General features: G+C 42.4%; 1 protein-coding gene across 6 annotated transcripts in view; it reads left to right on the forward strand.

The window, feature by feature from the left end:
- Positions 1-25267, forward strand: part of ralgapa2 (Ral GTPase activating protein catalytic subunit alpha 2) — a 163140-nt gene that overhangs the window by 68159 nt on the left and 69714 nt on the right. For 3 of the 6 annotated variants that reach the window (XM_036962850.1, XM_036962846.1, XM_036962845.1), the window contains exons 17-23: positions 15329-15478; positions 17730-17852; positions 18335-18420; positions 18554-18818; positions 21630-21823; positions 21949-22047; positions 22211-22366. In XM_036962850.1, coding sequence (XP_036818745.1) covers positions 15329-15478; positions 17730-17852; positions 18335-18420; positions 18554-18818; positions 21630-21823; positions 21949-22047; positions 22211-22366 — 1073 coding nt within the window. Of the gene's footprint in view, positions 1-15328; positions 15479-17468; positions 17529-17729; positions 17853-18334; positions 18421-18553; positions 18819-21629; positions 21824-21948; positions 22048-22210; positions 22367-25267 lie in introns of all 6 variants that reach the window. The other 3 variants (XM_036962848.1, XM_036962849.1, XM_036962847.1) reach the window with 2 other exon arrangements.

A 25267-nucleotide genomic window follows, 5' to 3' on the forward strand; every position in this document is an offset into this window, starting at 1 on the left:
GTGTCAAATAGTGTGAGTCCTGGGGCTGGAGATTGGTCCAACATGTCTGCTAATTCATTGATATAAATGTTGAAAAGATTTGGACTCAAATTGCAGCCTTGTCTCACACCTCGACATTGTGAAAAAAATTCTGTTCTTTGGTTTTTGATTTTTATTGCACACTTGTTTTCTGTGTACATACATTTTATTAAGTCATACACCTTACCACCAAGCCCACTTTGTAGAATTTTGTAGAATAGCCCTTCGTGCCAAATCGAATCAAATGCTTTTTTAAAGTCAATAAAGCAAGCAAAGATTTTGCCCTCTTTTTTTTGGTGGACGTGTTTATTAATTAGTGTGTGTAAGGTGTATATATGGTCAGTAGTGCGATGGTTAGGGAGAAAGCCAATTTGACATTTACTTATTACATTTTTTTCTTGAAGAAAGGTTTGAATTCTTGAATTCAAAATGCTACAGAAAATCTTTCCCAAGTTACTGTTGACGCAAATTCCCCTGTAATTATTGGGGTCTGATTTGTCTCCACTTTTGTGGATAGGGGAGATGAGCCCCTGGTTCCAGACATCAGGGAAGCAGCCAGAAGTTAAAACCATGTTGAACAATTTAAGCACAGCATTTTGCAACTCAGGTGTGCTGTTTTTCAGCATTTCATTTCTGATGTTGTCTACACCACAAGCCTTTTTTGATTTAATAGATTTTAGCTTTTCATTTAGTTCTTGTTGGGTTATTGGGTAATCTAATGGATTTTGGTTGTTTTTAATGACTGATTCCAGGATGTTCAATTTTTCTTTAATTTCTAATTGGTTCTGGTTTAAGTCTTTTTGTGGGATGTTTTTGTATAGATTATCAAAGTAAGTTTTCCAAATTCCTACATCTTGTATGGCTAATTCTTGTGGCTTTGTTGTGCTTAAATTGTTCCACATGTCCCAGAACTGATTTTGGTCAATTGCGTTTTCAATTTCATCAAGTGTCTTGTTGGTATAATTCAATTTCTTGCATTTCAGTGTTTGTTTATACTGTTTCAGAGTTTCAAAGTATTCATATCGTAGCTCTGGGTTGTTTTGCTGCTTATGTTTTTTGTTTGACATTTGTCTTAGGTGTTTTCTAATTGTTTTACATTCATTATCAAACCATTTGTCAGTAACATTTTGATTTTTGCTTCTGATGTTGCATTGCTTTGGTTTTCTCAAATTTGCTTTCGATGCTGCTTTTTGGAATATGCAGTTGATGTTTTGGGTAGCTGAATTGACACCATCTTTATTGTTTTGGTACTGTGAGTTATTGAAAAACTGTATAGAGTTCATCATTTCATTTGAGTTCAATGTTTCAATGAATGCCTCTGCACTGTTTGGAGCCCATCTGAACGATTGGTTTATGTTGTAAAGTTTATTGGGCTGTTTTTTTGAATGAATATTGCCGGTTAATTTCTTCAGAAACACGTTGATCTGACTGTGATCTGACAATGGTGTCTGTGGTCTGACAGTGAATGCACTAATGGAGGAGGGGTCAATGTCAGTGATGGCATAATCGACTACACTTGTCCCAAGAGCTGAGCAGTAAGTAAACTGACCTAAAGAGTCCCCTCTGATTCTACCATTAAGCATGTACAGGCCTAAGGCTCGACAGAGATGTACTAACTCTTTTCCATTTTTGTTCAGTATTTGGTCAGGACTGTTTCTATTATTTATAATAGGGCTACTGTACAAGGAGGGGTGTCCAAATATGTGGTGGTTACCTCCCGCATCAGTGTAGTCAGGCTCAGAACCTGTTCTTGCATTGAAATCTCCACAAAGAAGCACTTTACCCTGCGCCTGAAATGTAATGATTTCTGTCTGGAGATTGTCAAAAAACTGATCATCATAATATGATGAATCTGAAGGAGGAGCATAAGCTGCACATATGTATACATCATTGTCACAATAGATTGTACCTTTGTTAAGTTTTAGCCAAATGTGAGTGGTACCTTTTTTCATTTCATTCAGTGCTAAGTCCTGCTTATGCCAAATGATGATTCCACCTGAGTCTCGGCCCCGTTTAACATTTTTATGTTTGATTGATGGTAGTAAACTTTCTCTATAGCCTGAGGGACACTGAGTATCTATGTCTCCACGACACCATGTTTCCAGTAGGATTATGATGTCCTGTCCCTTGATGTTTTTAATCAATTCTGGATTAGTTGTTTTATAACCAAAATGTGAAGAGTATAGGCCCTGGATATTCCAAGAGCTGATAGTTAATGATCTCATTTATAATAAGTGATATTCACTGGTTTGAGTAAAGTACATCGAAAAAAACAAAAAAAATAAAATATGTATATATATATATATATACACACATACATACACATATACATACATACATACATACACATATACATACATATATACATACACATACATATATATATATACATATATATATACATACACATACACATACATACACATATATACATACACATACATATACACACATACATACATACATACATACATACACACACACACACACACATACATACACACACACACACATACATACATACATATATATATACATATATATACACATACACATACATATATATATATATATATACACACATACATGCACATACACATACATACATACATACACACACACGCGCACACACACACACACACACACACACCATTACATATAATAATTATTATAATACCGGTGTCAATACATTTAGGAATATTTGTAAACAAATGAATAAGAATGGAATAAGATTGCATTGTACTTATGTTATGTGCAATCTGCAACCCTGTGTGTTTGTGTGTGTGTGTGTGCGCGTGCGTGCCCGTGTGTAAATTAAAGGGACTGTCTAGCTCAGTAGTCTGCATATTAGTTGCAGTAGTTGGCGCACCTCTCCTATCTCTGATTGTTCTAGGGGTCTTCTGCCAGAGGTTACCTCAGCATATGTAGGCTGACGATCTAATTGATACATGGTGTGGACTGCATCATGTGGTCTACTTCCCTGAAGGGCAGTGTTCTGACCGACCCTGGAGTGGTGGTCAGAGCTGTGTTGTGATGGGCTGGGTCTAGTAGAGCTGTGTTGTGATGGGACAGGTCTAGTAGAGCTGTGTTGTGATGGGCCGGGTCTAGTAGAGCTGCGTTGTGATGGGCCGGGTCTAGTAGAGCTGTGTTGTGATGGGCCGGGTCTAGTAGAGCTGTGTTGTGATGGGCCGGGTCTAGTAGAGCTTTGTTGTGATGGGCCAGGTCTAGTAGAGCTGTGTTGTGATGGGCCAGGTCTAGTAGAGCTGTGTTGTGATGGGCCAGGTCTAGTAGAGCTTTGTTGTGATGGGCCAGGTCTAGTAGAGCTGTGTTGTGATGGGCCGGGTCTAGTAGAGCTGTGCTGTGTTGGGCCTGGTCTAGTAGAGCTGTGCTGTGTTGGGCCTGGTCTAGTAGAGCTGTGCTGTAATAAGCCATGTCTGGCTCTTTTCTCCTCGGGATGGTGGAGGTACTGTTGTTTCAGAAGGTGGGGCGTGGGACCTTTGTTGCTGGGGTGATGGGTGTGTGGGTCCCTGCCAAGTGTTGCATCTTTTAGGTCCTTGGCAAAGGTTCTGATACTGTCCTGATCAAGATGTATATTATCATATAAGTGTTGACATGTTAGAGTGGGGTGGTGAGCCGTTCTGACGTTGAGCAGTGAGGCACAGTCCACAGTGATCTGTTGATTTATTTTGTCGATCAACTTTTCTGGGAAGTCTTTTCTTGGTAGGAGGGTGGACACAACTATATTGGTTGTTGGGAACATAGCCTGTGCCCGTTCTGCCACTCTTCTCACTGCCCCAGATACATTTTCACCTTTGGCATGAAGGTCGTTTGTGCCAGTGTGGATGATGATGTTGTCAGGGGTGTCAATCCTGGTCTGACTGAGTAGCTGCATTGCACTCTCAGTTGTAGGACACCAGAACTTATACACCTGGTGTCTAGGGAATAATCTTTCCTGGACTAAGAACTTCCCATTTGAATCAATTAGAATTGCAGTTGTGGGTGATTGTCTGGGTGGAGCAGACTGGGAGGCTGGTATTCTGACCTGGGCTGGAGCAGACTGGGAGGCTGGTAGGTTAACCTGGGCTGGAGCAGACTGGGAGGCTGGTATTCTGACCTGGGCTGGAGCAGACTGGGAGGCTGGTAGGTTGACCTGGGCTGGAGCAGACTGGGAGGCTGGTAGGTTAACCTGGGCTGGAGCAGACTGGGAGGCTGGTATTCTGACCTGGGCTGGAGCAGACTGGGAGGCTGGTAGGTTGACCTGGGCTGGAGCAGACTGAGAGGCTGGTAGGTTGACCTGGGCTGGAGCAGACTGGTAGGCTGGTGCAGTGTCATCCGGCTGTGTAGTGGAGGCCATGCTGGTCTCAGGTTCTGCTTGTGTTGTACCAAGCTGGTGGACATGTTTTCTAGATGCAGAGGACACAATGACTCTCTGCCGGTTGAGGGTGTCAATGTACCTCTCTTTTTGTTCGAGCTCCTTTCTAGTTGTGCTCAGATGGTCTCTGAGGTCATCATTTGTCTGACTCAGCTTGTCCATTCTGCTTTCTAATTTAGCTATGGATGCTCTGCTCTCCTCCCTGAACTGTTTCATCTCTTCTTTGAGTTTCTGGACAGTGTCCTCCTCTTGAAGCTTCTTCTCTCTGAGTTCTATGACCTCTGCTTCGACTAGAGAGAGGGTGTTGTGGAAACGTTGCATAGCAGGTGTTCTTATTGAAATTGTCATGTCCTTGACTCTGTCTGCTGCAGGTGAGGTAGGTAAAGGGACGTTGAGGGCTTCCTGCTGGGTCACAGAGACCATTGGGGTCTGCTTTTCTCCATCTCCCTCCTTGACTTTTTCCTCATTTTCTGAGATGATGTCAGCGTCTTCTTTTAGGGTAGCAAACCTATTCTCAAAAGCCTGGAGGCTTGAATCATTGCCTTGTATCAATACAGTTCCATTATTATATAAGTTTACTGTTTGATATGTGTTGCTCTGGTCAGCTTCTTCAAAAATGCTGATCTGACATCCTTGGCTGATGCCCCTCTTTTTTGAGAAAGGGAAATGGTTGCAAATAACCTTTTTCCATATGTTCCCTCGATTAGTATTAAAAATTAAATTTGCTCTTGTTTTGTAACTGGTAAGATCTGCAAACAGGCATTCATGGTTCTGTCCCATCAACAAACCTTTGAAACTTTTCTTAGCTTTCTCTGTTTGGATGTCTGGTGGGTAAACAATTTCCATAGCAACGCTGGTGATGTTGGCTACAATGTTGCAATAGAAGTGCTGTTTCTTGTATAATGCTCTCTTGTTTCTTCAGAGGACTGTTTCACTTTGTTAGTCCTTTTTTCTTTTCCTTTCTCTTCTGTCCTTATTTTGTCCTTATTTTGTCTTCCTTTCTTCTGTTAACTAGATCTTTTTTTTGTTATTCTTTGTAAGCTAGCTAGCTTCTTCCAGGAGAGTCCCTAGCAACTGCTTAGCAACATGTAAACAATTCAGCTAACAATTCAGCTAGCTAAGATAACTGTATAATTTTATGAAAAATAGTTACTTTTTCAAAATCCTGTCTTTTTGGTTTGTTGCTTGTATTGTCTTCTATTGAGTCTTGCAGTTTTCTTTTGATTTTTTCGATGTACTTCACTCTAAAAAACCATTTAAATCTCAATATATACAGGAGCTCATTTTTCAGCAGCTGCTCAATTTCTCTCTCTCTCTCTGTCTGTCTGTCTCTCTCTCTCTCTGTCTGTCTCTCTCTCTCTCTCTCTCTCTCTCTCTCTCTCTCTGTCTCTCTCTCTCTCTCTCTGTCTGTGTCTCTCTCTCTCTCTCTCTGTCTGTGTCTCTCTCTCTCTCTCTCTCTCTCTCTGTCTGTCTGTCTCTCTCTCTCTCTGTCTGTCTGTCTCTCTCTCTCTCTCTCTGTCTGTCTGTCTCTCTCTCTCTCTCTCTGTCTGTCTCTCTCTCTCAAATTCAAATTCAAATTCAAGCTGCTTTATTGGCATGAAAAACATTGTGTCAATATTGCCAAAGCAACAATGTATACAATATACATTGTAACAAAATTGTAAATGATAGCAAATAATAATATAAAATGGTAGTAAATAATAATACAATAATAAATACAATAAAATGGTAACAGTCTACAGTAAACATTAATAATTATAGTAATAACAATAATAGTAATAATAAGTAAGTTACTGTTTACTATGCAGATGTTATTATTCAGTGTCCCTCAGGCTATGGCAGGAAAATACATATTTGGCTGCAAGAGGAGCCATTGCTCCTTCGCCCATGAGTATTCTTAGTTTTTCCTCTGGGTTCAATTTGTAAAAATGTGGAATATATGTAGTCATTTCTGTGAATAATGAATCTCTTTGTGAGGAATATTTATCACAGTAAAGGAGAAAGTGCATCTCTGTCTCTACCTCCCCTGTCATGCAGTGACCACATACACGCTCCTCTTTGGGTAGCCATGTCTTTTTATGTCTGCCGGTTTCTATTGCCAATCGGTGGTCACTCAGCCTGTACTTGGTAAGGATCTGTCTCTGCTTCGTATCTCTGACAGAGTAGAGATAATCAGCCAATTCATATTCTCTGTTTAGGGTCAGATAGCAATTTAGTCGGCTTTGGGATTTTGTTTCGTTTTTCCAGTATTGTAAGTATGATTCCTTTGATTGGTTCATGATTTTGTTTATTGGAATTCTTTCTTTTGAAGCAGTGCTGGTGTCAGCTTGATTGGTGAGGTCCAACACCAGCTGACTGAGAGGGCTCGTTTCTGGGCTCAGCTCTTGGGCTTGAAGTGCTTTAAATTGCAGACTCGAATTTGGACTTGAATTTAGATGTAGCCAAAATTTTAATGATCTTTTCTGTATTTTCATTATTACTGGAAAACGGCCCAATTCTGCCCTACATGCATTAGTTGGTGTATTTCTCTGGACTTGTAGAATTTTCCGACAGAATTCTGCATGTAGGGTTTCAATTGGATGTTTGTCCCACATTTTAAAATCCAGTTTATTGAGTGGCCCCCAAACCTCACTTCCATAAAGTGCTATTGGTAGGATTACACTGTCAAATATTTTAGTCCAAATTCTAATTGGGATGTTGATTTTGAATAATTTCATTTTTATTGCATACATTGCTCTGCGGGCTTTTTCTTTGAGTGCATTCACTGCCATATTAAAGTTTCCCGATGCAGATATGGTCAGACCAAGGTAGGTGTAATTTTTTGTGTGTTCAATTAAGGTGTTGTTCAGGGTGAATTTACATTTTTGTTTCTGACATCTGGGTTTTTTTTGGAAAATCATGATTTTAGTTTTTTGGAAATTTACTGCCAGGGCCCAATTATGGCAATATTGCTCCAGAATATTAATGTTTTGTTGAAGACCTTCTTTGGTTGGTGATAGAAGTACCAAGTCATCAGCATATAGCAGGTATTTCACCTCTGTGTCAAATAGTGTGAGTCCTGGGGCTGGAGATTGGTCCAACATGTCTGCTAATTCATTGATATAAATGTTGAAAAGATTTGGACTCAAATTGCAGCCTTGTCTCACACCTCGACATTGTGAAAAAAATTCTGTTCTTTGGTTTTTGATTTTTATTGCACACTTGTTTTCTGTGTACATACATTTTATTAAGTCATACACCTTACCACCAAGCCCACTTTGTAGAATTTTGTAGAATAGCCCTTCGTGCCAAATCGAATCAAATGCTTTTTTAAAGTCAATAAAGCAAGCAAAGATTTTGCCCTCTTTTTTTTGGTGGACGTGTTTATTAATTAGTGTGTGTAAGGTGTATATATGGTCAGTAGTGCGATGGTTAGGGAGAAAGCCAATTTGACATTTACTTATTACATTTTTTTCTTGAAGAAAGGTTTGAATTCTTGAATTCAAAATGCTACAGAAAATCTTTCCCAAGTTACTGTTGACGCAAATTCCCCTGTAATTATTGGGGTCTGATTTGTCTCCACTTTTGTGGATAGGGGAGATGAGCCCCTGGTTCCAGACATCAGGGAAGCAGCCAGAAGTTAAAACCATGTTGAACAATTTAAGCACAGCATTTTGCAACTCAGGTGTGCTGTTTTTCAGCATTTCATTTCGGATGTTGTCTACACCACAAGCCTTTTTTGATTTAATAGATTTTAGCTTTTCATTTAGTTCTTGTTGGGTTATTGGGTAATCTAATGGATTTTGGTTGTTTTTAATGACTGATTCCAGGATGTTCAATTTTTCTTTAATTTCTAATTGGTTCTGGTTTAAGTCTTTTTGTGGGATGTTTTTGTATAGATTATCAAAGTAAGTTTTCCAAATTCCTACATCTTGTATGGCTAATTCTTGTGGCTTTGTTGTGCTTAAATTGTTCCACATGTCCCAGAACTGATTTTGGTCAATTGCGTTTTCAATTTCATCAAGTGTCTTGTTGGTATAATTCAATTTCTTGCATTTCAGTGTTTGTTTATACTGTTTCAGAGTTTCAAAGTATTCATATCGTAGCTCTGGGTTGTTTTGCTGCTTATGTTTTTTGTTTGACATTTGTCTTAGGTGTTTTCTAATTGTTTTACATTCATTATCAAACCATTTGTCAGTAACATTTTGATTTTTGCTTCTGATGTTGCATCGCTTTGGTTTTCTCAAATTTGCTTTCGATGCTGCTTTTTGGAATATGCAGTTGATGTTTTGGGTAGCTGAATTGACACCATCTTTATTGTTTTGGTACTGTGAGTTATTGAAAAACTGTATAGAGTTCATCATTTCATTTGAGTTCAATGTTTCAATGAACGCCTCTGCACTGTTTGGAGCCCATCTGAACGATTGGTTTATGTTGTAAAGTTTATTGGGCTGTTTTTTTGAATGAATATTGCCGGTTAATTTCTTCAGAAACACGTTGATCTGACTGTGATCTGACAATGGTGTCTGTGGTCTGACAGTGAATGCACTAATGGAGGAGGGGTCAATGTCAGTGATTGCATAATCGACTACACTTGTCCCAAGAGCTGAGCAGTAAGTAAACTGACCTAAAGAGTCCCCTCTGATTCTACCATTAAGCATGTACAGGCCTAAGGCTCGACAGAGATGTACTAACTCTTTTCCATTTTTGTTCAGTATTTGGTCAGGACTGTTTCTATTATTTATAATAGGGCTACTGTACAAGGAGGGGTGTCCAAATATGTGGTGGTTACCTCCCGCATCAGTGTAGTCAGGCTCAGAACCTGTTCTTGCATTGAAATCTCCACAAAGAAGCACTTTACCCTGCGCCTGAAATGTAATGATTTCTGTCTGGAGATTGTCAAAAAACTGATCATCATAATATGATGAATCTGAAGGAGGAGCATAAGCTGCACATATGTATACATCATTGTCACAATAGATTGTACCTTTGTTAAGTTTTAGCCAAATGTGAGTGGTACCTTTTTTCATTTCATTCAGTGCTAAGTCCTGCTTATGCCAAATGATGATTCCACCTGAGTCTCGGCCCCGTTTAACATTTTTATGTTTGATTGATGGTAGTAAACTTTCTCTATAGCCTGAGGGACACTGAGTATCTATGTCTCCACGACACCATGTTTCCAGTAGGATTATGATGTCCTGTCCCTTGATGTTTTTAATCAATTCTGGATTAGTTGTTTTATAACCAAAATGTGAAGAGTATAGGCCCTGGATATTCCAAGAGCTGATAGTTAATGATCTCATTTATAATAAGTGATATTCACTGGTTTGAGTAAAGTACATCGAAAAAAACAAAAAAAATAAAATATGTATATATACACATATACATATATATACATACATATATACACATACACATACATATATACATACACATACATATATATATACATACATACACATACACATACATACACATATATACATACACATACATATACACACACATACATATACACACATACATACACACACACATACATACATACATATATATATATATATATATATATATATATATATATACACATACACATATATATACATATATATATACATATATACATATACACATATATATATATATATATATATATATATATATATATATATATACACATATATACATACATACATATATATATATATATATATATATATATATATATATATATATATATATATATATATATATACACACATACATGCACATACACACATACATACATACACACACACGCGCACACACACACACACACACACACACACACACCATTACATATAATAATTATTATAATACCGGTGTCAATACATTTAGGAATATTTGTAAACAAATGAATAAGAATGGAATAAGATTGCATTGTACTTATGTTATGTGCAATCTGCAACCCTGTGTGTTTGTGTGTGTGTGTGTGCGCGTGCGTGCGTGCCCGTGTGTGAATTAAAGGGACTGTCTAGCTCAGTAGTCTGCATATTAGTTGCAGTAGTTGGCGCACCTCTCCTATCTCTGATTGTTCTAGGGGTCTTCTGCCAGAGGTTACCTCAGCATATGTAGGCTGACGATCTAATTGATACATGGTGTGGACTGCATCATGTGGTCTACTTCCCTGAAGGGCAGTGTTCTGACCGACCCTGGAGTAGTGGTCAGAGCTGTGTTGTGATGGGCTGGGTCTAGTAGAGCTGTGTTGTGATGGGACAGGTCTAGTAGAGCTGTGTTGTGATGGGCCGGGTCTAGTAGAGCTGCGTTGTGATGGGCCGGGTCTAGTAGAGCTGTGTTGTGATGGGCCGGGTCTAGTAGAGCTGTGTTGTGATGGGCCGGGTCTAGTAGAGCTTTGTTGTGATGGGCCAGGTCTAGTAGAGCTGTGTTGTGATGGGCCAGGTCTAGTAGAGCTGTGTTGTGATGGGCCAGGTCTAGTAGAGCTTTGTTGTGATGGGCCAGGTCTAGTAGAGCTGTGTTGTGATGGGCCGGGTCTAGTAGAGCTGTGCTGTGTTGGGCCTGGTCTAGTAGAGCTGTGCTGTGTTGGGCCTGGTCTAGTAGAGCTGTGCTGTAATAAGCCATGTCTGGCTCTTTTCTCCTCGGGATGGTGGAGGTACTGTTGTTTCAGAAGGTGGGGCGGGGGACCTTTGTTGCTGGGGTGATGGGTGTGTGGGTCCCTGCCAAGTGTTGCATCTTTTAGGTCCTTGGCAAAGGTTCTGATACTGTCCTGATCAAGATGTATATTATCATATAAGTGTTGACATGTCAGAGTGGGGTGGTGAGCCGTTCTGACATTGAGCAGTGAGGCACAGTCCACAGTGATCTGTTGATTTATTTTGTCGATCAACTTTTCTGGGAAGTCTTTTCTTGGTAGGAGGGTGGACACAACTATATTGGTTGTTGGGAACATAGCCTGTGCCCGTTCTGCCACTCTTCTCACTGCCCCAGATACATTTTCACCTTTGGCATGAAGGTCGTTTGTGCCAGTGTGGATGATGATGTTGTCAGGGGTGTCAATCCTGGTCTGACTGAGTAGCTGCATTGCACTCTCAGTTGTAGGACACCAGAACTTATACACCTGGTGTCTAGGGAATAATCTTTCCTGGACTAAGAACTTCCCATTTGAATCAATTAGAATTGCAGTTGTGGGTGATTGTCTGGGTGGAGCAGACTGGGAGGCTGGTATTCTGACCTGGGCTGGAGCAGACTGGGAGGCTGGTAGGTTAACCTGGGCTGGAGCAGACTGGGAGGCTGGTATTCTGACCTGGGCTGGAGCGGACTGGGAGGCTGGTAGGTTGACCTGGGCTGGAGCAGACTGGGGGGCTGGTAGGTTAACCTGGGCTGGAGCAGACTGGGAGGCTGGTATTCTGACCTGGGCTGGAGCAGACTGGGAGGCTGGTAGGTTGACCTGGGCTGGAGCAGACTGAGAGGCTGGTAGGTTGACCTGGGCTGGAGCAGACTGGTAGGCTGGTGCAGTGTCATCCGGCTGTGTAGTGGAGGCCATGCTGGTCTCAGGTTCTGCTTGTGTTGTACCAAGCTGGTGGACATGTTTTCTAGATGCAGAGGACACAATGACTCTCTGCCGGTTGAGGGTGTCAATGTACCTCTCTTTTTGTTCGAGCTCCTTTCTAGTTGTGCTCAGATGGTCTCTGAGGTCATCATTTGTCTGACTCAGCTTGTCCATTCTGCTTTCTAATTTAGCTATGGATGCTCTGCTCTCCTCCCTGAACTGTTTCATCTCTTCTTTGAGTTTCTGAACAGTGTCCTCCTCTTGAAGCTTCTTCTCTCTGAGTTCTATGACCTCTGCTTCGACTAGAGAGAGGGTGTTGTGGAAACGTTGCATAGCAGGTGTTCTTATTGAAATTGTCATGTCCTTGACTCTGTCTGCTGCAGGTGAGGTAGGTAAAGGGACGTTGAGGGCTTCCTGCTGGGTCACAGAGACCATTGGGGTCTGCTTTTCTCCATCTCCCTCCTTGACTTTTTCCTCATTTTCTGAGATGATGTCAGCGTCTTCTTTTAGGGTAGCAAACCTATTCTCAAAAGCCTGGAGGCTTGAATCATTGCCTTGTATCAATACAGTTCCATTATTATATAAGTTTACTGTTTGATATGTGTTGCTCTGGTCAGCTTCTTCAAAAATGCTGATCTGACATCCTTGGCTGATGCCCCTCTTTTTTGAGAAAGGGAAATGGTTGCAAATAACCTTTTTCCATATGTTCCCTCGATTGGTATTAAAAATTAAATTTGCTCTTGTTTTGTAACTGGTAAGATCTGCAAACAGGCATTCACGGTTCTGTCCCATCAACAAACCTTTGAAACTTTTCTTAGCTTTCTCTGTTTGGATGTCTGGTGGGTAAACAATTTCCATAGCAACGCTGGTGATGTTGGCTACAATGTTGCAATAGAAGTGCTGTTTCTTGTATAATGCTCTCTTGTTTCTTCAGAGGACTGTTTCACTTTGTTGTCCTTTTTTCTTTTCCTTTTTCTTCTGTCCTTATTTTGTCCTTATTTTGTCTTCCTTTCTTCTGTTAACTAGATATTTTTTTTGTTATTCTTTGTAAGCTAGCTAGCTTCTTCCAGGAGAGTCCCTAGCAACTGCTTAGCAACATGTAAACAATTCAGCTAACAATTCAGCTAGCTAAGATAACTGTATAATTTTATGAAAAATAGTTACTTTTTCAAAATCCTGTCTTTTTGGTTTGTTGCTTGTATTGTCTTCTATTGAGTCTTGCAGTTTTCTTTTGATTTTTTCGATGCACTTCACTCTAAAAAACCATTTAAATCTCAATATATACAGGAGCTCATTTTTCAGCAGCTGCTCAATTTGGAACTCCGGAACTCATGTTCCTCTCTCTCTCTCTCTCTCTGTCTGTCTCTCTCTCTCTCTCTCTGTCTGTCTCTCTCTCTCTCTGTCTGTCTGTCTCTCTCTCTCTCTGTCTGTCTCTCTCTCTCTCTCTCTCTCTCTCTGTCTCTCTCTCTCTCTCTCTGTCTGTCTCTCTCTCTCTCTCTCTGTCTGTCTGTCTCTCTCTCTCTCTCTCTCTCTGTCTCTCTCTCTGTCTGTCTGTCTCTCTCTCTGTCTGTCTCTCTCTCTGTCTGTCTCTCTGTGTAATGACTGATAGCATCTCTGCTCGCTGAAGAGCTTGTTGAGTCTGGACCAGATGTAGTCGGGCCTGAAGGAGGACTCTTAAAATAGTGTGTGTGTGTGCATGCAGACAGAGGCCGACATGAAACGCCACCGCCTTAAATTCTTCCTTTTCTCTCGCCTAATTGGATTTCTCCCACATTGATCATCAAACATCCCAATATCCCTCCCCCTCCTCCTCCTCCTCCTCCACCCTCCCCCTCCCCCTTCTCCTTGAGAGAGGGCCCACACATCAATCCATGGACGTTTTTGATAGTTTCATTAAGAGTGTAATTAATGCTCATTAATATGCATAAAATGGCTAACAGTAGCGGTCTGTAGTGGAGACGATGCTATCTCCAAATGAAAGTGACTAATTAAAGTGTGGTGTAGGCAGAGAATAGAATCCTCTTTCTCTTGCAATGCTCCTCTCTCTTTTAGATTAGGCCTGAAGTGCTGTCCACACACACTTCCCCAACGCCTTATCTTTGAAAACTGAAAATGTGTGTAATCTCATTTATGCCAATACGTACTTGGCAATGTTTTTCTGATTAGTATTTCCTGCTACATGGTGTTGAAATGACTGGGAACTAATAATAAATATGGTCATATTGTCCTATTGACTGACTACAGATGTATGATCTGAATTTGAGCCAGGTTGCCACAGCAGGACAAATAGTCCCGCAGCGACAGGAAATGCGGATTATAGCACATTTTACATTTTTTTGTAGGGGTTGATCTTTTTATCCTAAGGGAAAATCAAGTCTGAAATTGCAAAGTGGAAATGTACAAACTTCAGAAACCCTTTTTAAACCTCAATTACACGACACATTTCAAATGTCCTGCATTGCAGGAAGGTTCTCCTGCAACAGGGTGATCAAATTAAGGTCTACTCATGTCAAACCAGAACCTTATTCTTTATTATGGAAATAATGTACTAGAATGCAATATGTGCGACACATGAATTGTGTCACTATAAAAGCTTGCGTGTCCCAGCCCTTTCCAGCTGCCTTTTGCTTTTCTTTTTGTTCGTGTATTTTTATGGGATCACGTTACAAAGTTGTGTGTGTGTGTGTGTGGATGGAAATAAGTTGTCTTTACTGTGATGCACTCAAAGCCAGTTGTATTTGTCCTCTTCTGTCATGTGCATAGAGAACTAATTCATCTGGGCTTCAAATAAAAGCAACGCGTTGCATAAATGACGTCTCTCAAATGTAAGACGCGGTTCATTTTATTTTTTAAAATGTTTTTTTTTATATTTTTTGAATATGCAACGCCAAATCTGGTAGAGCAGTGTCTTTGTTTTGGTGAAGAGCCCTCAAGTGTCAAATGAATACGAGATCCAGACTCGGGGTTTAGGCTTTAATATATTCTCTCTTTTTTTCTTTACGCGGAAGTCTCAGTTAATAGTTCTTAATTTCCTGTCTCAGTAATTTCACTCTGCCTGTTTGTTTCCCTCTTAATGCCTTAGGGCTGAAGTTGGAGTCGCACAACAACAAAAAACCTTCTTACATTTTTCGAGCAAATTGACATGAATGACAGTTCAAGTTACACCTGCAGATCTCAAATTAGGATTCAACCCTTAGTGAATTTTGTCTTTAGTTATATTTTTCTGCACTATTTCTTCCCCTCTTACAATTGTTATGCAAAGGGTTAAATGTATTTGCCAGTGGTGTCTTCTGCCATTCTGCTCTATGGTCTTATTGACTTATTCCCCCTTCTCTCTTCCTCTTATTTTTCCTCCTTCCTTCCCTCTCTCTCTCTCTCTCTCTTTCTCTCTCTCTCTCGCTCTGTGATGGAAGCTAAGCGAAGCCAGTCTATCAGCAGCTGTGTCCATCTTTACGAGGCTCTTCCCGCTACTAAAAGCGTTCCTATGCTGCTTCACACTGTGAGCTCTTTCTTGCCTGGTCTCTCCTCCTCTTCCGGTAACTCTTGCTCTCACAGGCTTTCAGGTAAAGTGTTTCTGAGAGCTGTCTGTGTGGTGTCCTGTCTGTCTCTTCCGTCTGTCTGTCACTACTCTATCTCCCGTCTCCTATTCTCCTGTCAGTCCCTCACTGTTTTATTAACACTCAGTGAAGTTGAAACCCTTGTTGTTTCTCACGGCTACTTACTGTCGTTTTGGATTGAAAGTAAAAAAGGATAATTGTCTGAGAATTCTATACTAATCTGTTCTAATGTTTATTACTGCATGTTCCTATTCCATCTCACTATGTGGCTAAAACAATGGAACCATTTTATCATTTTAAAGGTGCTACACAAGATTTTCTAGAATTTTTGGATTGTAATTTCATTTCTATAATATATCTGGCACTAATAGTAGAATGATAGTGTTTCACAGTATTACTTACCCACCAGTGTTGTGATTGGCTAAGATATTCGCCTATTGATTTCTCCCACCGGAGCGTCAAACTGGGAAGGCTGTTCTGGCTATGTTATCTAAAAGTACACCTGTTCGTCAGACATCTCATTACAAAATAATGGGCATGAATACGGCTGGAGTTGGTCCCCCTTTGCTGCTATAACAGCCTCCACTCTTCTGGGAAGTCTTTCCACTGGATGTTGGAACATCGCTGCTGGGACTTGCTTCTATTCAGCCACGAGCGTTAGTGAGGTCGGGCACTGATTAGGCCTGGCTCACAGTCTGCGTTCCAATTCATCCCAAAGGTATTCGATGGGGTTGAGGTCAGGGCTCTGTGCAGGCCAGTCAAGTTCTTCCACACCGATCTCAACAAACCATTTCTGTTTTTCCTAGCCACCGTGCTTCTACACCTGCATTGCTTGCTGTTTGGGGTTTTAGGCTGGGTTTCTGTACAGCACTTTGAGATATCAACTGATGTACAAAGGGCTATATAAATACATTTGATTTGATTTGTATGGACCTCACTTTGTGCATGTGGGCATTTTCATGCTGAAACAGGAAAGGGCCTTGCCCAAACTGTTAACACAAAGTTGGAAGCACAGAGTCGTTCAGAATGTCATTGATTAAGATTTCCCTTCACTGGAACTAAGGGGCCTGGCCCAAACCATGAAGAACAGCCCCAGGCCACTATTCCTCCTCCACCAAACTTTACAATTGACACTATGCATTGGGGCAGGAAGCGTTCTCCTGGCATCCACCAAACCCAGATTTGTCCGTCGGACTGCCAGATGGTGAAGCGGGATTCATCACTCCAGAGAATGCGTTTCCACTGCTCCAGAGTTCAATGGCTGCGAGCTTTACCCCACTCCAGCCGACACTTGGCATTGCGCATGATGATGTTAGGCTTATGTGTGGCTACTTGGCCATGGAAACCAGAGGCAGTTTGGATCTCTGTAGTGAGTAATGGAGCACAGGCGATTTTTAAACGCTTCAGCACTCAGCATCCCGTTCTGTGAGCTTGTGTGACCTACCACTTCGCTCTTCGAGTCGTTGTTGCTCCTAGACGTTTTCACTTCACAATAACAGCACATTTAACGAAATGACTTGCATCCTATGACGGTGCCACGTTGAAATTCACTGAGCTCTTCAGTAAGGCCATTCTACTGTCAATGTTTGTCTACGGAGATTGCATGGCTGTGTGCTCGATTTTACACACCTGTCAGCAACGGGTGTGGCTGAAATAGCCGAATCCATTAATTTGAAGGGATGTCCACATACTTTTGTGTGTGTGTGTATATATATATATATAGATATAGATAGATTGATTGATAGAGTAGCGGAAATAGCTAATTTCCTGGTTGCTAAAATTCATTTTGGTCCACCAGCTTGAAACAGCTGTAAAAATGATATTTCACAGTGATTTTGATGGTGCAATGATTCCCTACACTATTCAGTGCTTGTTTTCTCAGATAAACTGAAATTGAGCTAACAGTGTAGAATGTTAGCAACCAGGACATGACAGAGTGATTTTCAGTAGATAACACAAACACAAAGTCAGAACAATTTTCCCGGTTTGACAACAGATGCCGCTCCGTCGGGTGGAATCAATAGCCGAGTTTCACAGCCAATCACAACACTGGTGGGTAAGTAATACTGTGAAACACTATCATTCCACTATTAGTGGCAGATATATTATAGACATTTTCCGAGAAATCCTATGTGTCACACCTTGAAGTTGCTGGAGTTCTGTGTGGTAGAGCATGTCTTGTGTGCCGGATATGAGATGCCTGATGCATTGCTCTTAACCCTCTGTCCTCTCCTGGCTCCCTGGTCGTGGTGCCCAGATGTGGAGGAGGGCCAGTTGTCTGAGTGTGGGGGAGACGGGGAGCTGGAGGCTGGAGACAGCCCTCTACCACGCAGCAGCAGCACCTCCGACATCACACAGCAACTGACTGACACCTTCCCAGGTAGGGATACACCAATGAGTGCGCGAACACACACAGCGTGAGGGCGTGTTCTAACGTAGGCCATTTTTGCTGCCCTCTAGTGGAAGTATCTATACTGCCGCTAACAATGTGCCCATCTATACAGTGATTGATGTGCTTTGAAGACTACAGGCTACAACAGTGGTTCCCGACCAGGGGTACTAGGACCCCTGGGGGTACTTGGTCTATCCACGGGGGCTACTTGAGAAGTCTGATGAGACCATAGGTCTGCTGGTTAAATGTACATGAGGGGGGTACTTCAGGGGTACTCCGGGAAGAGCTAAATTCAGTTGGTGGTACAGTAACCGAAAAAAGGTTGGAACCTCTGGGCTACAACTCATTCTGATCATGCATCTAGAGGATGTAGGGATAAGACTAGAACAGTATTTATGACCAGGGGCTGTCTGCTGTGGGGGGTGGCTGTTTGTGTGTCCAGTGTGATTAACAGTCACTGTGACCTCCAGGCCACAAGAGGGAGTACTCCCCCAACAACTCCTGTGGCTCCGATGGCAGGGCGTCGGAAGCGAGGACAGACGGCGACCCGCCAGTGGTGAGAAACACACACCCGACGCAAAATCTGTGACCCTCTTACTTTGTTTGGTTATTTCAGCAGGGCATCTGTGGCGGTCTGATAGAGGCATCTCTGAAACAACCACTGATGACTTCTCCCTCTGTGCTCCCAGATTCTGATCCGGCGGAGCAGTAGTCCGGTCGAGCTGGACTACTCTGTAGAGGGACACAACAACTATGCAAGGCCCACGCTCCAGGAGAAAAGTGTGAGTGTGAGCAGCGAGACGTCCAACGGCTACTTGAACGACGCTGACGGCAGCCTGCTGGCCTGGCAGGCCTTTGAGGAGGAGGCAGACACCCAGTCAGCCCAGATAGATGTCACAGCAGACACAGGGAGCCAGAGGAACCTGCTGCTCAGCCACAATGAGGCCCTGGCAGGTACTGAACTGTACTGGGGGGGGGGGGGTGTTGATAAGGTTTCTGGGGGGACTGATTTTGTTAACCGAGGCCAGGATTGCATTGGTTTATATGGGATAAATACTGTAGCATATGGCCTTCAGGTTCAGTAGATTTGTATTCTGTGGGGTTTGTCAGATTCAGGTGTTTGTCCGTGGGTCGTGTGGGGATTAATCTCAGAGCAGCCTGACCTTTCAGAGGATTAGCATAACCTTCATAGCCAGCCTCTGTCTGCTCTACAGTATCTTCCCCTGCCCTGCCTGCCCTCCCTCACCCTGGCCTATGAAGCTTTACAGAGAAAACACTCCCTCTCTCTCCACCTCTATCTAGCCTTGGACGTGTTCTGGTTTTACCACCTGCTCAGGGGTCTTTATTCAGCAGGCAGCTGGGCCTTTTGTTTATTAAGCTGTTTTTGGTATTAGGTTAACGCATTATGGCTATTGAGGGAGGGCACATAAAGATGGATTGATTACTACTGTTACATGTTTACTGGGAAATGTTAGGTGAGAGTCTCCTTGCTAAAGTATCTCAAAATATTATCGTGGTTCAGCGTAGGTGAATATTTGGAAAAAACAGCTGTGACTAATAGCTGTCAATTCTTGTCAAAAAAGAAAGTCCCTTAGCGTAACCCCTGACCCTTAGCGTAACCCCTGACCCTTAGCGTAACCCCTGACACTTAGCGTAACCCCTGACCCGACACCATCCCCACCTCGTCTGTACTTCTGTACTTATATTGATTCATTGTAAATTCTTGTGATTGTGCTCCGTCAAGCTCCACTTTCTTCTGGTTGTCCTCTTGTTTTCTGTCCTGAGTGTTTTCTCTCCCCACTCCGCACCCCTGTCCCACCACCAGCAGCACCCCTGTCCCACCACCAGCAGCACCCCTGTTTTTTTAACGCCAATACCGATACCGATTATTGGAGGACTAAAAAAAGCCGATTAATCGGCCGATTTTAAAAATAAAAACTTTAAAAATATATATATATTTGTAATAATGACAATTACAACAATACTGAATTAACACTTATTTTAACTTAATATAATACATCAATACAATCTATTTAGCCTCAAGTAAATAATGAAACATGTTCATTTTGGTTTAAATAATGCAAAAACCAAGTGTTGGAGAAGAAAGTAAAAGTGCAATATGTGCTTTGTAAGAAAGCTAACGTTTCAGTTCCTTGCTCAGAACATGAGAACATATGAAAGCTGGTGGTTCCTTTTAACATGAGTCTTCAATATTCCCAGGTAAGAAGTTTTAGGTTGTAGATATTACAGGAATTATAGGACTATTTCCCTCTATACCATTTGTATTTAATTAACCGTTGTTTATTGGATGTTCTTATAGTCACTTTAGTATTGCCAGTGTAACAGTATAGCTTCCGTCCCTCTCCTCACTCCGACCTGGGCTCGAACCAGCAACACAACGACAACAGCCACCACATCGAAGCAGCGTTACCCATGCAGAGCAAGGGAAACAACCACCCCAAGGCTCAGAGCGAGTGAAGTTTGAAACGATATTAGCGCACTAACTAGCCAGCCATTTCACTTCGGTTACACCAGCCTCATCTCGGGAGTTGATAGGCTTGAAGTCATAAACAGCGCAATGCTTGACGCACAACGCTATCAGTCAGATACTTAGATACTTGTATGCTTGTATGCACAATCAGATTATATGCAACGCAGGACACGCTAGATAATATCTAGTAATATCATCAACCATGTGTAGTTAACTAGTGATTTATGATTGATTGTTTTTTTATAAGAGAAGTTTAATGCTAGCTAGCAACTTACCTTGGCTTGCTGCATTTGCGTAACAGGCAGTCTCCTTGTGGAGTGCAATGAGAGAGAGGCAGGTTGTTATAGTGTTGGACTAGTTAACTGTAAGGTTGCAAGATTGAATCCCCCGAGCTGTCAAGGTGAAAGTCGTTCTGCCCCTGAACGAGGCAGCTAACCCACCGTTTCTAGACCGTCATTGAAAATAAGAATGTGTTCTTAACTGACTTGCCAAGTTAAATAAAGATTAAATAAAGGTGTAAAATAACATTTTAAAATACAATTTAAAAAATTGGCAAATCGGTGCTCAAATTTACCGATTTCCAATTATGAAAACTTGAAATCGACCCTAATTAATCGGCCATTCTGATTAATCGGTCGACCTCTAGACACCATACATCAGTCTGTGTTGCACATGCCTCAGGACCAGGGTACTGCTACACCCCCTTTCTAGCCTGAACTGCCCACCACCCTCTGTGTTGCACTGTGTTAATCCTATACCCACCCATCACATGTGTTCAGCTGTGTGTGACTCTGGTGACTGGGGAAAATAAACCTCTGTGTTGAATCACCTGTGTCCGGGGTGTGGACAGGCCTAGAGTTCTAGTGTTATACCCTAGAGTTTATACAGTAGTAAATCAGAGTTCTAGTGTTATACCCTAGAGTTTATACAGTAGTAAATCAGAGTTCTAGTGTTATACCCTAGAGTTTATACAGTAGTAAATCAGAGTTCTAGTGTTATACCCTAGAGTTTATACAGTAGTAAATCAGAGTTCTAGTGTTATACTATAGAGTTTATACAGTAGTAAATCAGAGTTCTAGTGTTATACCCTAGAGTTTATACAGTAGTAAATCAGAGTTCTAGTGTTATACCCTAGAGTTTATACAGTAGTAAATCAGAGTTCTAGTGTTATACCCTAGAGTTTATACAGTAGTAAATCAGAGTTCTAGTGTTATACCCTAGAGTTTATACAGTAGTAAATCTGAGTTCTCTCTCTGCTCTATCTGGTCTTGCAGACAGCCGTGAGTGTCTGACTGATGATGTCAGCATCATCGCAGGCGGGAGCCTGACCGGCTGGCACGCTGACTCCGCCTTTGTGCTCTGGAGAAGGATTCTGGGTATCCTGGGGGACGTCAACAGCATCCGCTGCCCCAGGATCCACGCCAAGATGTTCAGTTACCTCTACGACCTCTGGCACAAACTGGCTAAGGTAAGCACTGCCCAGCCTTCAAACACTCTTATCAGCCCTCATGACATGTAATGGACAGTCAGAACAGTCAATATTTTGTTCTGTAGTTTTTCAGTCTGGCTAATGCAGTAGTGCCCTAATTGCAGATCCGGGACAACCTGGGCATCAGTGTGGATAACCAGTCATCTCCTCCTCGGCCTGTCTTCATCCCTCCTCTCAGAATGCTGGCCTCCTGGCTCTTCAAGGTGACTCAGCGGTTCAGAGGTCCACTGTCTCTACATGCATCACCTAACTAAGAACTATCAAAGACATGCATGTGACTATAACCGTGTGACCTGGTCTCTCTCCCTTCTGCCTCTCTCCTTCACTCCCGTTCTCTCCCTCTGTCCTCCTCTCCTTTTCCCCCAGGCCACCATGCTGCCTGCAGAGTTCAAGGCGGGTAAGCTGCAGGCCTATAAACTCATCTGTGAGATGATGACCAGGAAACAGGACGTGCTGCCCAACAGTGACTTCCTGGTCCATCTCTACCACGTCATGCACAAGGGCTTCACCAGCGTGGACCAGGTAATTTTCTGTTTAATCCTAAGCATGCTTTAACTAGCCAGTAGGAGGGGTTCATGTGAGACAGGTAAGGCCAAGAGGAAGCCTGACGAAGAGCCACAGTATTTGAAACATTGCCTCTATAACTCTGATAGCACCTAAACTGTGCTGTCATTCTCCTGTGTTCATGTGCTTTTCTTGATGTAGAGTCCAGTAACTAAGGCCAGAAGAAGGAGCCACTGTCAAACACAAGAGAATGGGACTGCTCTTGCAGCCACCTGCCAATAAACTGTACAGCTGGGATCTGTTGCATTGTGGCTATACTTCCACCCATAACCACTAGGTGGTGCTATCATCAAAGGCATCTTAGCTTTTGTTCCATGGTCCTCTAGATAGAGGAGGAGAATGATGAGATGCTCCTTTGCCGGTACATAGCACATGTTTGTTGTCATGTGTTGACATATGTCCTGCTGATGATGACATTGTGTATACCTAACCTTTACCGTTCTAACTTAATCTGGACTGGCTGAGGTAAATGTGAAGATGGTTGATGAAGCTGGTGAAGTATTATATTGCGTGTAGGTAAGGCTCACCTGGGTTCAGATCAGTGGAGTTAAGTGTTCTCTAGTCCTCTACTCTCTCTAGACCTCTCTCTCGGTCTCTTTGGGAGGACAGCCAACCGGTGGTGATTGTGATGGCACACTGTTTTGGCATGTTGTCTCGTCTCAATTCAGCATGGTCCTCCTCTAGCTAGCCACTCCCTGCCTAGCTGGCTGCCTGCTCTTCACATTTGGCGGAGGTCCAGTCCAGCCTACTGAGTGGGGATAAAACAGCCCCCCCCCCCCCCCCACACACACACAAAAAAAACAAAGACAGGCAAGGGAGAGAGAGAAAGAGATTGATGAGGAAAGGGGGGGAAACTGTGAATAAATTAGTTTGTTTTGTGCGTGTATGCTCTGCCCACGGGTTTATATTGCGCTTTGGCAGAGCGACAAGCTTATTAGAATGTTTTCCATGTCGTTAAATAATGTTTGAGCTCCTGCCGTGTATACGTGATTAATTAAGGATTGACGTCTGTTGCACTCCGTTGGAGTGACACGTTGGCTGGGGCTGAAGAGGACTGGGAGGGGGGGGGGACTGTGGAGGAGAGGGGGGTCCTGGGGAACGCGCTGTGGAGAAATGAGGGGGCCGGTGCAGAGGGACAGCGTGGCATTCTCCTTTCCAGCTTTTGTTGTGCCTAAATATAATATGGGGCCTGGGCCGCCAGTGTTGAGCTGGCTGGGCGCTGGAGCGTGCTCAAATTGGCCAGAGAAAGAGTCCTAATGTCACACAATGGAGGGACAGCCCAGCCGCACGCCTGCTTTACATAAGAACGTGCCTCTTACTCCATCCCCCTCCCTCTATCCCAGGGATGTTAAACTCATTTTGTTTATTTCCTCTATCCGTCGTTTTTGGAATTGTCGATACTCCCTGTCGTCCCCGACTGTCTAGCTTAATTTGTATGATCATTAGTGAGCTGGACAAAGCCAAGAAACGGTATAAATATAGGTCCATTATCGCTACACAGTTTTGATTTGGTTTTAGTCATTTTAAAATATATTGAGTTTGCCCCCCCCCCCCCCTGGACCCTTCCTGTGTATGTTGTACGTTTGACCCCTGTTCTATCCGCTCTATCCACCATCCCTTACAGTATCCCTCCAAATCTAATGTTCTTCTCTCTTTAGTCTACTCTGTCCCACTCCTACGCTCCCCACATATTTGTCCACATTTCTTAGTTTTTAATGGGCTGTCTGGTACTTTTTAAAGCGCTGCACGTTTGCAAATATAACATGGCAACGTTTTTCACTGAAAAGGAGGGGCTGTGAAGGAGTGTACACCCCCTGGCTGCCAAGGTCAATGGTATTGTCCAGGCTCTCTCTGTCTCCGTCCACTGAGCCTGCAGTGGCATGGCCACGAGACAATTGGCAAGGCCTTGGGCCAATGGTAGTAATCTATTTTCTAACTCTAAGAGTGCTGTATGTATATCAGCCTAATGTGAAGGGTTGTTTTTTCTTTTTTGTGCATCAAAATGGGCCTTCTATGAACCGTGTGTTTTGTTTGCTGGGTGTGAGCCAGTCTGTAAACATCTCTCTCACACCTGCTCTCCCTATGCACAACCATAGGTTTTTCTATTCACCTCAACTTATCAGTGAAGAGAACAGGGATTGTTTCGTCTGTGTAACGGAGGTCTGGGGAGAGGGAGGGGGAAATGTGACGGTTGAAAACCTCAGCGGCTTAGTTGATGATGAAACCTTTGAAAAGGACCTCTACACCTTGACAGATTAACAGGAGGGGTCTATCTATTAGCCTGGACTGGGAAACCCCTCTTCTACACACACTAGCTGTCAACAGAACTTAGTCATGCTATGATTTCAGTCTCATACAATAATGACCAGTAAATTGTGAAATATTTCATTTGTACAGAGCCTTTAAAAAGTATTCACACCCCTTGACTTTTTCCACATTTTATTTTATTTTTCTTTTTACAAAGTGGGATTTTTTTATTAATTTGTAAAAACAGAATTCCACTTTGGCATTATGAGGTATTGTCTGACAAAAAAAATCTAAATGTAATAGATTTTTAATTCAGTCTGTGATGCAACAAAGTGGAAAAAGTCCAGGGGTGTCAATACTTTCTAAAGGCACTGGAAAGACTGAGGCTCATTTCCTGTGTGCCTTCAAACACGGCGGAATGAAAGGTTTTTACGAAGCCTCCTGTCGGGGTAGTGTTAATGCACCTTTTGTTGAGAAGAGCAGAACAGGCCAATCCCACTGCCAACCCTCAGCCCCACCACACAGGACCAATTCCCATCTCTACTACCACACATTCATTTCACAACCAAGCTCCCTCTACTTACATGCACAATGGAAATGCTTTGTAGGTTT

The sequence above is a fragment of the Oncorhynchus mykiss genome, chromosome 25 (genome assembly GCF_013265735.2).
Source record: "Oncorhynchus mykiss isolate Arlee chromosome 25, USDA_OmykA_1.1, whole genome shotgun sequence".
NCBI lineage: Eukaryota > Metazoa > Chordata > Actinopteri > Salmoniformes > Salmonidae > Oncorhynchus > Oncorhynchus mykiss.